At 38.3% G+C, this 15169-nt stretch overlaps 1 protein-coding gene across 1 annotated transcript in view; it reads left to right on the top strand.

The window, feature by feature from the left end:
• The window catches only part of LOC111977708 (carboxypeptidase N catalytic chain-like), a 174487-nt gene that overhangs the window by 34389 nt on the left and 124929 nt on the right, over positions 1-15169 (top strand). Inside the window, 1 exon segment of the mRNA XM_024007258.2 lies at positions 3028-3224. Within this exon segment, the coding sequence (XP_023863026.1) occupies positions 3028-3224 (197 nt within the window).

The following is a 15169-nucleotide window of genomic DNA, read 5'->3' as shown; positions in this document are numbered from 1 at the left end:
TCCTGCAAATTCTTGCCTAAAGGATACAATTGTGCTATTCATGATAGTATGTAATATGTAGAGCACTTTTAGTTATTGGCTGATCCATTATTTCTTTTTTGTTATCAAATAAATCACACTCTGTAAGGAGTGAATATCAAAGAGTGAGCCAACAATAAAAATGTAAACAATGAAGCAAATGCATACCATGTCATTTTCACGAGAATTATTTATATAATGTAGTGCTCAAGGAACAATTAATCGATGAGAGTAACAAACGTTATAAACATGATTTCAAGTTCACATAATTTTTTTACCAAGTCTTTAATTACAACAAATGCATAAACAATTGAGTATCAGGTCCTTAGTTTTGTGGGTAGGATATTGCAAGATAATTGTGCTAATCTCTTGTACTAAATTCATGTTTMTCAAACTCAAGAGGTATATTTATTAGTTTGTTTTGTTTCTTTGTATATCGTAAAAGAAGAGTGAGAATATTTTTTGAAATGGCATATATTGTGGGTTTTCCTGGTGAGATGAAATGTAAACTCATTATTTGACTCTCTAATTTGAAGCAGTTTTATTTTGTGCTGTGATTTAGTGTTTTGGAAAACTGATAGTCCATGGAATAGGTCTAAAGGAAATATGATTTTCAGTGGTTTAGATGGTGCAATGATTCTCTACACTATACATTTCTTGTTTTGTCATATAAACAGAAATGTCAGAATTTTAGCAACCAGGCAATGACGGAGTGATTTCTACATATTGTGCTTAGTATAGGYGAAATAGTCCACTGTACTTCTATTTGCTAATAGGCTTGTTGTGGACCACAACTGAATCAGCATTTATTGTGAGCATGTTTGCCTGTTTGTTTATTTTCTATAGACTGAATTTAAGTAAAATAGGTTAATAATAAACAATTACAATCCAAAATGGATGCAGTTTGACAAATGTAGTGATATACCTGTTTTTAACACCACCCGCCACTGTGACAWAAGCTTGACAGCTGGGAGTTCCTGTGGTAACACTTTTGACCAGGGCTGAGCGTGCATTTTTTTTGCTGAAAGGCCTCTTTTAGTAGAATTGAGGGATGTGTGAGTGTTCCATGACACGGTGAAAGAACTGAAAAACAGGAACTGTGGACAGAGAATAAATTATGGGGCTAAATTATGGGGCATTGACTTGTTTAACCAACAATGCAGTTTTAAAAAATAGAGTTAAGATAATATTTACTCAATAAACAAAAGTTTAAAAAAATATTTAAACAAAAGGAACACAATAAAATAAAATAAATATGGCTATATACAGGGGGTACCGGTACAGAGTCAATGTGCAGGGGTACAGGTTAGTCGAGGTAATTTGTGCATGTAGGTAGGGGTAGAGTGACTATGCATAGATAATAAACAGGGAATAGAAGCAGTGTAAAAACAAAGGGGGGAGTGGGGTCAATGCAAATAGTCCGGGTGGCCATTTGATTAATTGTTCAGCAGTGTTATGGCTTGGGTGTAGAAGCTGTTAAGGAGCCTTTTGGACCTAGACTTGGCCTTCCGGTACTGCTTGCCATGCGGTAGCAGAGAAAACGGTCTATGACTTGGGTGATTGGAGTCTTTGACAATGTTTTGGGCCTTCCTCTGACACTGCCTAGTATATACTGTAGGTCCTGGATGGCAGGAAGCTTGGCCCCAGTGATGTACTGGGCTGTAKGCACTACCCTCTGTAGTGCATGTTATGTGTGTGTTGGAGTGCCAGTGAGCATGAGTGCGTAGAGTCCTGTGATTGTGTATAGAGACAGTGAAAAAAAAAAAATAATGTTCAGGAGCCTGTTGGTGTCAGACTTGATAGACTGGTACCGCTTGCCGTGAGGAATCGGAGGGAACAGTCTATGGCTTGGGTGGGAGTCTAGTGATTTTCCGGGCTTTCCTTTCACACTGCCTGATATAAAGGTTCTGGATGGCAGGGAGCTCTGCCCCACTGGGCTGTCCGCACCACCCTCTGTAGCGGCATGCGATCAAGGGCGGTGCTGTTGCCATACCAAGCAGTAATGCAGCCAGTCAAGATGCTTTCAACGGTGCAGCTGTAGAAATACCTGATATTGTACTGTAAATTCCAAGGCAGCAGCTACTCTTCCTGGGGTCCAAAAATTAAACAAAAGAAAAATACATAACAGATATAAAAATACATACATAGCACTACATTCACATTACAATTTAGCCATTCAGCAGTATTATATTAAAACTCACAATATTAAAACTCACTTGACTGTCTTGCAATGTTAGAAGACAATCAAAGTTGCAATTGTGCTTGCTYCAAGTGCTCTCCAGTCTCCAACATCGTCCAACATAACAATGGTGAGTAGAAAGCAACTTTTTTAGCAGCATATCTGTCGGAAAAAGTTAGGGCTCAATTCCCATAAGGAGAACTGGAGATCTGTCCACCCTTTGGTGGGTAAAAAGCTACTTTTTACCCACCATAGGGTGAAGTAATAAAGTAATCCAATTCCTTTTGGAGTAAACATCTATCATGGTAAGTTGCTAACCTAATAAGTTTGTATTTTACCTACATAAAACAGGTGACACTAGCTAAATAATCTAATCATGTCACTTGTTCTTTGTCTTTTGTTGGCTGATGTACTGTTTGTGTTTCTATTGAATCAATATTACATTCAAGAGATACTGTGTTGTCAGTTCAACAACTCACTTGATCAAATGCTGCTGTGTCAGAGTAAAAGGCCTAAGGGATGGATTCTACTGAAGAACGGCGTTAGAACATGACAATATGTGGCTTAACACACACACCAGTTCTCTAAACATCTAACAGGGTCAACGGGCGCTAACATTTGCCCTTGCTCCACAGTGTTCTGACAAAAACAAAACTGCAGAAATAGAGTGGCAGACTGAGTAGCCGGGGAGGGTTAATGGGTAGTGTTGGGGTGAGGGGTTGCTTGTTTTAGTTTTCTACATACACAGCACTTTAAGGGGATGTGAGCATCTATGACCTTTTCATTAATTAGCCCTCCTGACCTCCAGCCACCTGACTCTTGTTTTTCAGTGGAGCCCGAGTTCAAGTATGTGGGGAACATGCACGGGAACGAGGTGCTGGGTCGGGAGCTGCTGATCCAGCTCTCCCAGTTCCTGTGTGAGGAATACCGGGCCGGAAACCAGAGGATCACACGCCTCATCCATGACACGCGCATCCACATCCTGCCTACCATGAACCCAGATGGTTATGAAGTGGCTGCCAACCAGGTACTGACTGTGATGTTCATCAGTTCTATTGATGTTGTGAACACACTAGTCTCTCGTGACTGTCATGATTAACCCAGAACAAAAATCTTGCATAATTTGGTCAGATGCTCGATTAAGTTCTAGGGGGAGCCGTGTTAGAGGTCTCCACCCTCGGAAACGAAAACTCACAGCCAAATTTACAACAGGCATTACGATTGGGTCATGTGCAGCTGCAATTGATTGATGATTACAATTTATGTTGTGATGCAGTCATGACCACAAGTCTCACAAAACTCTGTTTTAGATGAGACTGATTTTTTGACCCAAATGATCCTATTTACACTTTGTAGTCAATTTTGACAGTAAAATAKATGTTTCTGACTCATATCTATGCCATATATGCTGTTTTCTAAATGAGAAGTTGGTTTTTAGGGGCAGTTGTTCTTTTTAGGGCAGTTGTTCTCAAAAGAGACATTTTCGCATGCTTGCCAACTGGCTACGGCAATGTTTGATATTTCAAGCATGGCTAAGTTCGATATTTAAAGTGTCTGCTGTGGGAAAAATAGCCTTGCGGCGTATCCACATCCCCAGTTTAAGAAACACCCTCGCACTATCCTGATACTTCCAAATAACAATTGACAAAAAGCCCAAGCACCGGAACAACTGCTGCTTGTTATCCGATGTATCCCATAGTCTCTTGACAGATTCTACAGTACCATTTATGTTTACATAGTTTGTCCACGAGAGAGGCTTAGCAATTAAATGCAGGACTAGGCTTAATCTGTGTCCGGGAAACTGGCACAAAATGTTAAATAAATGACAATGTTAAATCTGTCTGGTATTTTGAGAAACAATTTTTATGATACACTGGATAGCGTCACGGTTTATTTAGACTAATCATGATTTTGCAGAGGTGGTCCTTCCATAGAAGTGTGTTCGMAAATGTTGTCTGTGTGGAAACCTATCCCTATACTTTTCCTCATTACCACCTTCTCAGTTTTTAGTGACACTAGCATTTATTTGCTATTTGCTATAACAACTTAAATTGTTTGAATTAGAACACCACGTCATCTGTTGCTAACATCTACCACTAAAGTGGAAACATTGTCATTGTCCAGTGACATATTWCAATCCWTATCACTATAGCCTAGAATTCACTGTTGTAATTCTGGAAGCTCAGAATTGTAGGCCACAGCAAGAAATAAACAGCATTGGTCAAAGTCAAAAAGTATCCCCCTTCTTAGCTTAAGATTTTTCTTTTATAAAATAGTTTTTGACCATAGCTGAAATCCTTAGCAGAGGCACAACTGACACAGAAAATACACTGAATCCATATCGTAAAAGTTCCGTTAGGAAAGTTTTCTGGGTGACACAGTTGTGGTAAAATATATTGCCACCCTTGCAGCATTCACTATTTCTTTTAAAATAAGTTGAATTTGAAAAAACGTTTGGTGTTCACACATGTATTCCACTTCAAAGTCAAACAATGACCTGGACTAAATTATTTAATTCAAAATACTGGTTGGAGGCAACTGATTATCGTTTACTGCGTKATTTATCTCACCTGTGGTAAGCTGCAGGTGCATACAGGGTAAAAAATATCCATTCACCCAATTTTGAAAAGAAAAAACAGAACATTCTACTCCATTGCACTCATTGTAAAGTGTCAGGGTGCCAATCATTTTAACTGCAACTATACACCTGTCCTGCTGTCTCTCACTGGGTGCGTTTTTTGGGCATGTCAACCAAAGTTATAAGTGAAGACACTGCTGTTCTGTGTTTGTACATACATACATATTTTAATGGGCAATTCACCTAGCTCTGCCACTGTATATAGTCATTACTATATTAACAACAATACATTGTGTCATAAACATCCAAAATCTCCTCACCACAAGCTAGAACGAGCACACTTTAATTTCATCGGTAGAATCTGTGTATTCGCCTGCTCTGAGGCCTCTTTTAACAATGGTAAATCTTAGCGCTGGTGGTAGCGCTATAGGTCCAGGGGTGTGTCAGAACTATTTATTTTTTCATATTATGAGCACAATAGCTGGCGGTGGTGCAAAAGGGCTAGATTTTGATGAATAAATTAGTTGTAGATGTGACGAGGGCTGGTTACTCACTGGCCAATCAAAGTGTTTTAAGGCTTAATATTGCATGTGGTTGTCTCAAGTTCTGTAYGTTATTGACGGTCTTTGCGTTGGCATCTACTCCAATTCGGCTGGGGCACATAATATTCTCYTCTTAGTCCATTGTGGATTGATATGACAGATAATTTAATAGTATAGGCTACAGTAACGAGTAATAGCAACAGTCAAAAAAAATATCCAGTTTGTYCTCAATATGTTTGAAGTGTTGGCAGTCAACATTGTAATTGGCTTCAATGAGTATGTCCTACATGCACTTCTCCTAAAATAAAAAAATACTAGGCTCCAGTAAATGTCATTTTATGTGTGAGGCACATTCTCAGTAAGCAAGATATAGCCTAGGCCTACCATTGATACTGCATTATAGGACTGAGTAATTTAAATACATTTGGAGGAGCGCATCTTTGGTAACCGCTCTTTGGAAATGGGGATGGATACTTGAACAAGTTAAATGAAGTATGCAGGTATATATTTTAGGATGTATATATTTTAGGATGTGCAGTATATTTTAAATTCAAGGCTCTCACACGAATGGATGATTTAAATACGTTTTATGGAATGGCTACATGGCTGCATGGRCAAGATATAAAAGACACACGACAACGTATTGCTGTTGAACCAYTAGGGTAAGGGTAGCCTACTGAAGGCTTTTAATCAAGTGAAATGGAAAACAAGCAACTGTTACAGTAAAATAACTTTAAAAATATGATTTAACATTTTGTTTTGACAGGGAGTCAATACTGAGACCAAGATCTCTTTTCCAGATAAGCCCTGTATAATATCACAATACACATCAAAATACAATAAACACATTAAACTACACATTCATATACACATTAAAATACATGTTATAATACACAACACACAAAAAGCAAAACACAATAATAAAGAACATTTTATATTCTTCAGTATAAAGGTCCCCTAACTGTCACGTTCCTGACCTGTTTTATGCTATTTTTGTATGTGTTTAGTTGGTCAGGGCGTGAGTTGGGGTGGGCATTCTATGTTTTGTGTTTCTATGTTTAGGTCACTTGTAATTAGCCTTATATGGTTCTCAATCAGGGACAGGTGTTTGACGTTTCCTCTGATTGAGAACCATATATAGGTTGGCTGTTCACACTGTTTGTTTGTGGGTGATTGTCTTCTGTGTCTGTGTATGTTGCACCACACGGGACTGTTTCGGTTTGTTTGTTCGTTTGATGTAGTCCGTTCCTGTTCGTGAGTTCTTCGTGCATTTATGTAAGTTCCATGTTCAGGTCTGTCTACGTCGTTTTCTTATTTTGTAGTTTGTTGAAGTGTTTTCGGTTTTCGTCAGTACTTTAATAAACTTCATTATGTCCAAATATCACGCTGCACTTTGGTCCAATCCCTACTCCTCCTCTTCGTCTGAAGAGGAGGAGGACACCCGTTACACTAACAACCATCTGAAATGCCCTATACCTTTAAGTGTATTGTAGGTGTAAGTGCAAAAAAACTAAAAGCAGATTTCCCCAAGTCAGTGGACCTCCAGATTTAGCAATCCCTTAGCCCGGGTCCAGTAGGCCGTACATCTATAGGTTAACAATGAGGTAAGGTATGGCGGAAGTTTATGCAAGGGGGCTTTATAGACAAAAAGAGCGCAATACAACGATCTACGACTTCAACAAGGTCCAGTCTACATTCTGATACAAAATGCACTATGATAAACTGCATCCAATGGCTTCAATACAGTGGCAGCTGCATTTGTGACCGGTGTAGATTGCCTTGATCAGCTTACATATGACCAAAAGGATCAGGGTTGGTGTTTATATTTTCTTCTCTGATAATGACAGGAAAAACATCCATAAACAAATGCTGTGGTGCCCTTATATGCCAACTCCTCTGCAAAGTACAAATTCACATCGAAAGTGGACATGAATAGCCATGCTACCCCAATGACGATGTAGCGTACAGTATAAAATACAGTAGCTATCTTACATGTACAATAGGCACACGTTACAAGACAAAACGTTCATAAATGACTGAAATGCATATATATCACAATATAATGAAGGAATGCCATTATAATACACTGTCAGTAACCATATAAACTCAACTGTTTTAACATACATTGATTGATTTTCATGGGACAATTTTACAGTAAGCTACCTCTTCCACATCGCTACTGTAGGCGGCAAGAGGTAAGGGGGGCAGGGGATGTTTATGAGGGGCAGGTGATGTTTATGAGGGGGAATACAGGGGGAGACGGAAGTGTGCACCATTGAAAAGGGCACTCACAACAATAAAAAACAATGTACAGTAATATCAATCATGGAACTATTCAGGTTTTGTGTAATTATACAACATGAAATTCAACACGTTACACTCACCATCCAAAAATAACAGAAACATCTGGAGAGTATGTCAAGATTTTTTTTAAATTCATAATGACTTCGTAGATACCAGCCCTACAGTGGTTCTTCCTGTAAAAGTTGCGTCATACTGCAGCACACCATGCGGGCCGCTGCAGAATTCTATGGCACGTTATTTGATTATCAACCAGTGTTGACATTAATGCTAGTTAGTGCTAGTTTGACCACCAAAGGACATCTTTGAGAAGCATTTGATAGTCTTCAATATTGGCTGTACTAGAGAATTTAAAATCTTTTTTTGTAAGAACATAGTATTTGGGAATGATTTTAAGAAATGTAGCTTAATTAATTTGATAAATATTATGGTGTTTCTATTCCAAGAACAACGGAAAACGAAACCCTCCGGGTTTCCGTCAGGAAAATATGGCATGGTACAACATAACCTTTATTTAACTAGGCAAGTTAGTTATGAACAAATTCTTATTTACAATGATGGCCTACACCGGCCAAACGTGGACGACACTGGGCCAATTGTGCGCCGCCCTAAGGGACTCCCAATCACGGCCGTTTGTGATACAGCGAACCTAACTAAGAAATACATTTGACGATACAATTCTCCCCCTACCCTCCTTCTTGGCAAGCATCTATTGTCCTGCTAATAGCCCATAATGGCGCTGTACAACCTGACCGGTCTGGAGTAGGCTACTGTACTACAGTAAGAGCAAAATAATCCTAACATTTCCACACRCTAATTGTAGTCTAACCAATACCCAAATGGAGATTCAGTGAAATTAAAAATCTCATTGATTTATCAAGACCAATGCTTGTCTCAGAGCAGCGCTGTCTTGACCTCTGAATGCTGTCTTTTCTCCTTCCACTTGCCTCTTCCATTAATTTTGAAAGAGTATTTTCCAGTAAGCATAATCAATGCTATAACTCCCCCTTGGAGCAGTGACGCAGGGGGCCGCACTAAACCACAAATTACCTCTAAATCCTGCAGCATAATCTCAAAACTTTTAGTTGAGCAACCAATGTAAGTGTTACCAACCCACACACTGGGTAGCTTAGTCTCGCATTGCCATACCTCTAAAATCACGTCTTTGTCACACCTTTAGAATTTTGTGTTGCAAAAACAGTTTGATTGGATGTTATATTTCAAGAACCCTCCCTCCACACGCCCATAGAAGGGGTGCTGTGTGTTATGTGTGTCACTGTTATCCGTCTGGCTAGTTGTTGCCTTTGCTAGTTTCAAGGGCTAGTTTTCAAGTTATCAAGTGTGGCCGACAGTCTGTGATTTGTATTTATTGAAATTAAAAGTGGATTACTCTGGTAAAGTCAAACGTGACAACACATTTTTTCTTCCATGTCTCCATTCATCCACATGGCTGTAATTCCTGCAATTCGGTACCACCTAAAGTATTAAGAAGATTGACGATTATTTTGTTTTTGTAAGGACCCAAAAAACAGATGCAGTGGGAGAACCTATTCAAGTAAGTAAATGCATGTTTAAAATGTTTTAAAAAACGACATATTATTAGCTAGCTAGCTAGCTGGCTACAGTAGGCCTGTTTGTAGGCTAACTCAACTGAGCTGCTAGCTAGCTAGGTAACTTTACACACTGTTTAGCTATGTGAATTAAATGTCATCAGCTAGCTAACTTCGTATTAGCTAGCTATCTTGATGTAATCATTGTAAATGCATTTGTTGATAACAGCCATGGAAGAGGATACAATTGCAGATACAGCTGTCATTAAAGGGAGTGTAGGCTACTGGATAGGGTAGATCATTTTGTGGGAGGACATAATGAAAAGATTCTCCAGTTCCAGTCCCTAGAGGGTTAAGAAGGCAGAGCCACACTTAATTATGGACAGACTTCTCCCCATCTTAGCTACTGTTGCATCAACATGTTTTCACCATGACAGTTAATAATCGAGGGTTACTCCAAGCAGTTTAGTCACCTTAACTTGCTCAATATCCACATGATTCATTACAAGATTTAGTTGAGGATTAGAGTTTAGTAAATGATTTGTCCCAAATACAATGCTTTTAGCGTTTTACATTTTTACAACTAACTTACACTACCGTTCAAAAGTTTGGGGTCACTTGTTTTTGAAAGAAAAGCAAATTTTTTTGTCCATTAAAATAACATCAAATTGATCATAAATACAGTGTAGACATTGTTAATGTTGTAAATGACTATTGTAGCTGGAAACGGCAGATGTTTTTATGGAATATCTACATTGGCGTACAGAGACCCATTATCAGCAACCATCACTCCTGTTTTCCAATGGCACGTTGTGCTAGCTAATCCAAGTTTATCATTTTAAAAGGCTAATTGATCATTAGAAAACTTTTGCAATTATGTTAGCACAGCTGAAAAGAGTCGTGCTGATTTAAAGAAGCAATAAAACTGGCCGTTAGACTAGTTGAGTATCTGGAGCATCAGCATTTGTGGGTTCGATTACAGACTCAAAATGACTAGAAACAAAGCACTTTCTTCTGAAACTCGTCAGTCTATTCTTGTTCTGAGAAATGAAGGCTATCCCATGCGAGAAAATGCTAAGAAACTGAAGATCTCGTAGAACGCTGTGTACTAATCCCTTCACAGAACAACACAAACTGGCTCTAACCAGAATAGAAAGAGAAGTGGGTGGCCGCCGTGCACAACTGAGCAAGAGGACAACTACATTAGAGTGTCTAGTTTGAGAAACAGARYCCTCACATGTCCTCAACTGGCAGCTTCATTAAATAGTACCCGCAAAACACCAGTCTCAARATCAACATTGAAGAGGCGACTCCGGGATGCTGACGTGTTTAAATATGTTGTAATTGTTAACCTATTATTCAAAATGAACTAGTGTCAACATTGATTAATCACATATCACAGTCCTGCAACAAAGAGGGGAAGGGGTTCTGTCTCTAATGTGTCTGTGTTTCTGTATTGTATTCTCAAATGAACATTTCCTTTTTATCTAGTTGTAAGATCTCCAATCTGTTTTATTTCTCTGTATAGCAGCTATGTGAAAACATTTAGCAGCATATCATATGGCATGCATCACCAATGCAGCCATAGGCCTACAGTATGATGGCATTACTAGCCTTATGGGCCGTATCTGTCATCTGAAGCAGAGAATAGCTAAACTCACACAGTGTTTACATGTTGAGCTATATGTTCTCAATTTAATATGATACCAGTAAACAATGTACAGTATATGAGGAAAACCATATACCAGATTTTGTACAGTACATGCCTTTTAAGTGCTGACATAAAATTGTTCAGTGCAAATCCAAACCATGCAATTTAGGTACAGTATGAAAATAAGGAGATGACAATTAAGCTAGAGGAGATAAGCATTACAGGTAACATTTTGTGAGATTTATTTTATTGATTTTAACTCATTTTAGCAATGTTGCTCGCAAAATGATTGTAGTTGTTCCCATAGAGAAACCATGTACTGTATATGCATCACATACCCTGGATAAGCTAGTGACTGGTCAGCTAACCTTTAAGGTCAATAATATGCTGATTTTATTAACATTTTGTTGGCTTTATAATCGTGAGAMAAATTGACTTTCCGTTTATGTTTTCAACTAGCGACTAGGCTAGTTGAGGGTTAGTGTTGTCAAGGAATATGAGTTAGCTAGCCAGCTAGCCAACTTGCACCATAGCTGGGCTGCTRGGAAAAGACGTGAACCCAGGAGTCTGGCTAGCAAGCTAGATAGCTAGCAAATGACGTTACAATGTCAACTAATGAAASAGATACAATTTGCAGTACTAGCAATGCAAACCGATGGTCATATCTAGCGACCATGCATGAAATGCTGTAGTATGAATCTGCAGGTAGCTAAAGCTAACCAACTAGGTTTAATATTAGCTAGCTAGCTAACATTAGGCTATAACTAGCAATGCAAATGGSTTTTTGAGATAAGTATAATATTACTACACAGATCATACACGTAACGTTAGCTTGGAATCCAGTCAGCTAACATTAGCTAGCTATCTAACATTATGCTTAAACTTCCAATGAAAACGAGTTCCTGACAAAATTAGAAAATTAGCAGCTGTGTGACGTGAGTTTGGTGTATGGTGCGTGACTGGTTTGAGCGTTGTGGTTTTGTGGTGTTAATTTCGTGTTGAAATTTTAATGTTGACTGAATGGATTGAACAATAATAATTATGATATCTTCTTGCCGCGAGTGAGAACAATAACTAATTTAATCACAAAATGATTTAATGATGAAGGGATGCCATTATAATACACTGTCACTAACCATATAAACTCAACTGGTTAACATACATTGATTGATTTCATGGGACAATTTTACAGTAAGCTACCTCTTCCACATCGCTACTGTTAGACGGCAAGAGGTAAGGGGGGCAGGGGATTATGAGGGGGCAGAGTGATGTTTATGAGGGGGAATACAGGGGGAGAAGGAAGTGTGCACCATTGAAAAGGGCACTCACAACAATAAAAAACAATGTACAGTAATATAATCATGGAACTATTCAGGTTTTGTGTAATTATACAACATGAAATTCAACACGTTACACTCACCATCCAAAAATAACAGAAACATCTGGAGAGTATGTCAAGAAAAATAAAATATTCATAATGACTTCGTAGATACCAGCCCTACAGTGGTTCTTCCTGTAAAAGTTGCGTCATACTGCAGCACACCATGCGGGCCGCTGCAGAATTCTATGGCACGTTATTTGATTATCAAACCAGTGTTGCCATTAATGCTAGTTAGTGCTAGTTTGACCACCAAAGGGCATCTTTGAGAAGCATTTGATAGTCTTCAATATTGTCTGTACTAGAGAAATTAAAATCTTTTTTGCAAGAACATAGTATTTGGGAATGATTTTAAGAAATGTAGCTTAATTAATTTGATTAATATATTGGTGTTTCTATTCCAAGAACAACGGAAAACGAAACCCAAATGATTCATTACAATATTTAGTTGAGGATTAGAGTTTAGTAAATGATTTGTCCCAAATACAATGCTTTTAGCATTTTAAATTTTACAACTAATTTACACTACCGTTCAAAAGTTTGGGGTCACTTGTTTTTGAAAGAAAAGCAAAAAAAGTGTCCATTAAAATAACATCAAATTGATCATAAATACAGTGTAGACATTGTTAATGTTGTAAATGACTATTGTAGCTGGAAACGGCAGATTTTTTAATGGAATATCTACATTGGCATACAGAGACCCATTATCAGCAACCATCACTCCTGTTTTCCAATGGCACATTGTGCTAGCTAATCCAAGTTTTATCATTTTAAAAGGCTAATTGATCATTAGAAAACTTTGCAAATATGTTAGCACAGCTGAAAACATTCGCTATGATTAAAGAAGCAATAAAACTGGCCTCGTTAGACTAGTTGAGTATCTGGAGCATCAGCATTTGTGGGTTCGATTACAGACTCAAAATGACTAGAAACAAAGCACTTTCTCTGAAACTCGTCAGTCTATTCTTGTTCTGAGAAATGAAGGCTATCCCATGCGAGAAAATTCTAAGAAACTGAAGATCTCGTTACAACGCTGTGTACTAATCCCTTCACAGAACAACCAAAATGGCTTAACCAGAATAGAAAGAGAAGTGGGTGGCCGCCGTGCACAACTGAGCAAAGAGACAACTACATTAGAGTGTCTAGTTTGGAGAAACAGACACCTCACATGTCCTCAACTGGCAGCTTCATTTAAATAGATCCCGCAAAACACCAGTCTCAATAATCAACATTGAAGAGGCGACTCCGGATGCTGACGTGTTTAAATATGTTGTAATTGTTAACCTATTATTCAAAATGAACTAGTGTCAACATTGATTAATCACATATCACAGTCCTGCACACAAGAGGGAAGGGGTTCTGTCTCTAATGTGTCTGTGTTTCTTATTGTATTCTCAAATGAACATTTCCTTTTTATCTAGTTGTAAGATCTCCAATCTGTTTTATTTCTCTGTATAGCAGCTATGTGAAAACATTTAGCAGCATATCATATGGCATGCATCACCAATGCAGCCATAGGCTACAGTATGATGGCATTACTAGCCTTATGGGCCGTATCTGTCATCTGAAGCAGAGAATAGCTAAACTCACACATGTGTTACATGTTGAGCTATATGTTCTCAATTTAATATGATACCAGTAACAATGTACAGTATATGAGGAAAACCATACCAGATTTTGTACAGTACATGCCTTTTAAGTGCTGACATAAAATTGTTCAGTGCAAATCCAAACCATGCAATTTAGGTACAGTATGAAAATAAGGAGATGACAATTAAGCTAGAGGAGATAAGCATTACAGGTAACATTTTGTAGATTTATTTTATTGATTTTAACTCATTTTAGCAATGTTGCTCGCAAAATGATTGTAGTTGTTCCCATAGAGAAACCATGTACTGTATATGCATCACATACCCTGGATAAGCTAGTGACTGGTCAGCTAACCTTAGGTCAATAATATGCTGATTATTAACATTTTGTTGGCTTTATAATCGTGAGAAAATTGACTTTCCGTTTATGTTTTCAACTAGCCACTAGGCTAGTTGAGGGTTAGTGTTGTCAAGGAATATGAGTTAGCTAGCCAGCTAGCCAACTTGCACCATAGCTGGGCTGCTGGAAAAGACGTGAACCCAGGAGTCTGGCTAGCAAGCTAGAAGCTAGCAATGACGTTACAATGTCATAATGAAAAGATACAATTTGCAGTACTAGCAATGCAAACCGATGGTCATATCTAGCGACCATGCATGAAATGCTGTAGTATGAATCTGCAGGTAGCTAAAGCTAACAACTAGGTTTAATATTAGCTAGCTAGCTAACATTAGGCTATAACTAGCAATGCAAATGGGTTTTTGAGATAAGTATAATATTACTACACAGATCATACACGTAACGTTAGCTTGAATCCAGTCAGCTAACATTAGCTAGCTATCTAACATTATGCTAAACTTCCAATGAAAACGAGTTCCTGACAAAATAGAAAATTCACTGATTTCAAAACTTGTTCAACTTCCGTGAAAACAACACTGTTGATCAACGTTTCTTCCCCATGAATGTCATCAGAAGACTCTACAATGTCTGGTTCAATTCAAAAGTTTTACTTCAAATCAGGGATTTACTCATGTCTAATTCAATTTCAGAGTCAGAGCTAGGTCCAAAAGGCTTCTCAACAGCTTTTGTTGTCCAGAAAGTAGTCATCACAACTTTTTCCGACTGATCTTGGTTCGATAGCGCCTGCTTAGTTCAGGGCAGCAATTGTGTTGAGAGCAGTAGCAGCGATAGCAAGACTTTTGCAGTTCTCCATGATATCTTTCAAAAAAGCTGCAGAAGCAAGTATTATTTACACAGTCAGACTAATCCGAACTCATCTCTCAGCATGTCCAGTCCATCCATTATCTCTGCCAATCATGGCTAGGGAAGGTTCCTGCCTTTTTACATGGCTAAACAACTAGGCTCGTAATTTAATTTTGTATTTC

Source organism: Salvelinus sp. IW2-2015, linkage group LG18 (assembly GCF_002910315.2).
Source record: "Salvelinus sp. IW2-2015 linkage group LG18, ASM291031v2, whole genome shotgun sequence".
Taxonomy (NCBI): domain Eukaryota; kingdom Metazoa; phylum Chordata; class Actinopteri; order Salmoniformes; family Salmonidae; genus Salvelinus; species Salvelinus sp. IW2-2015.
Note: the sequence above shows the minus strand (reverse complement) of the source record. Positions and strands in the feature narration are given on the sequence as shown.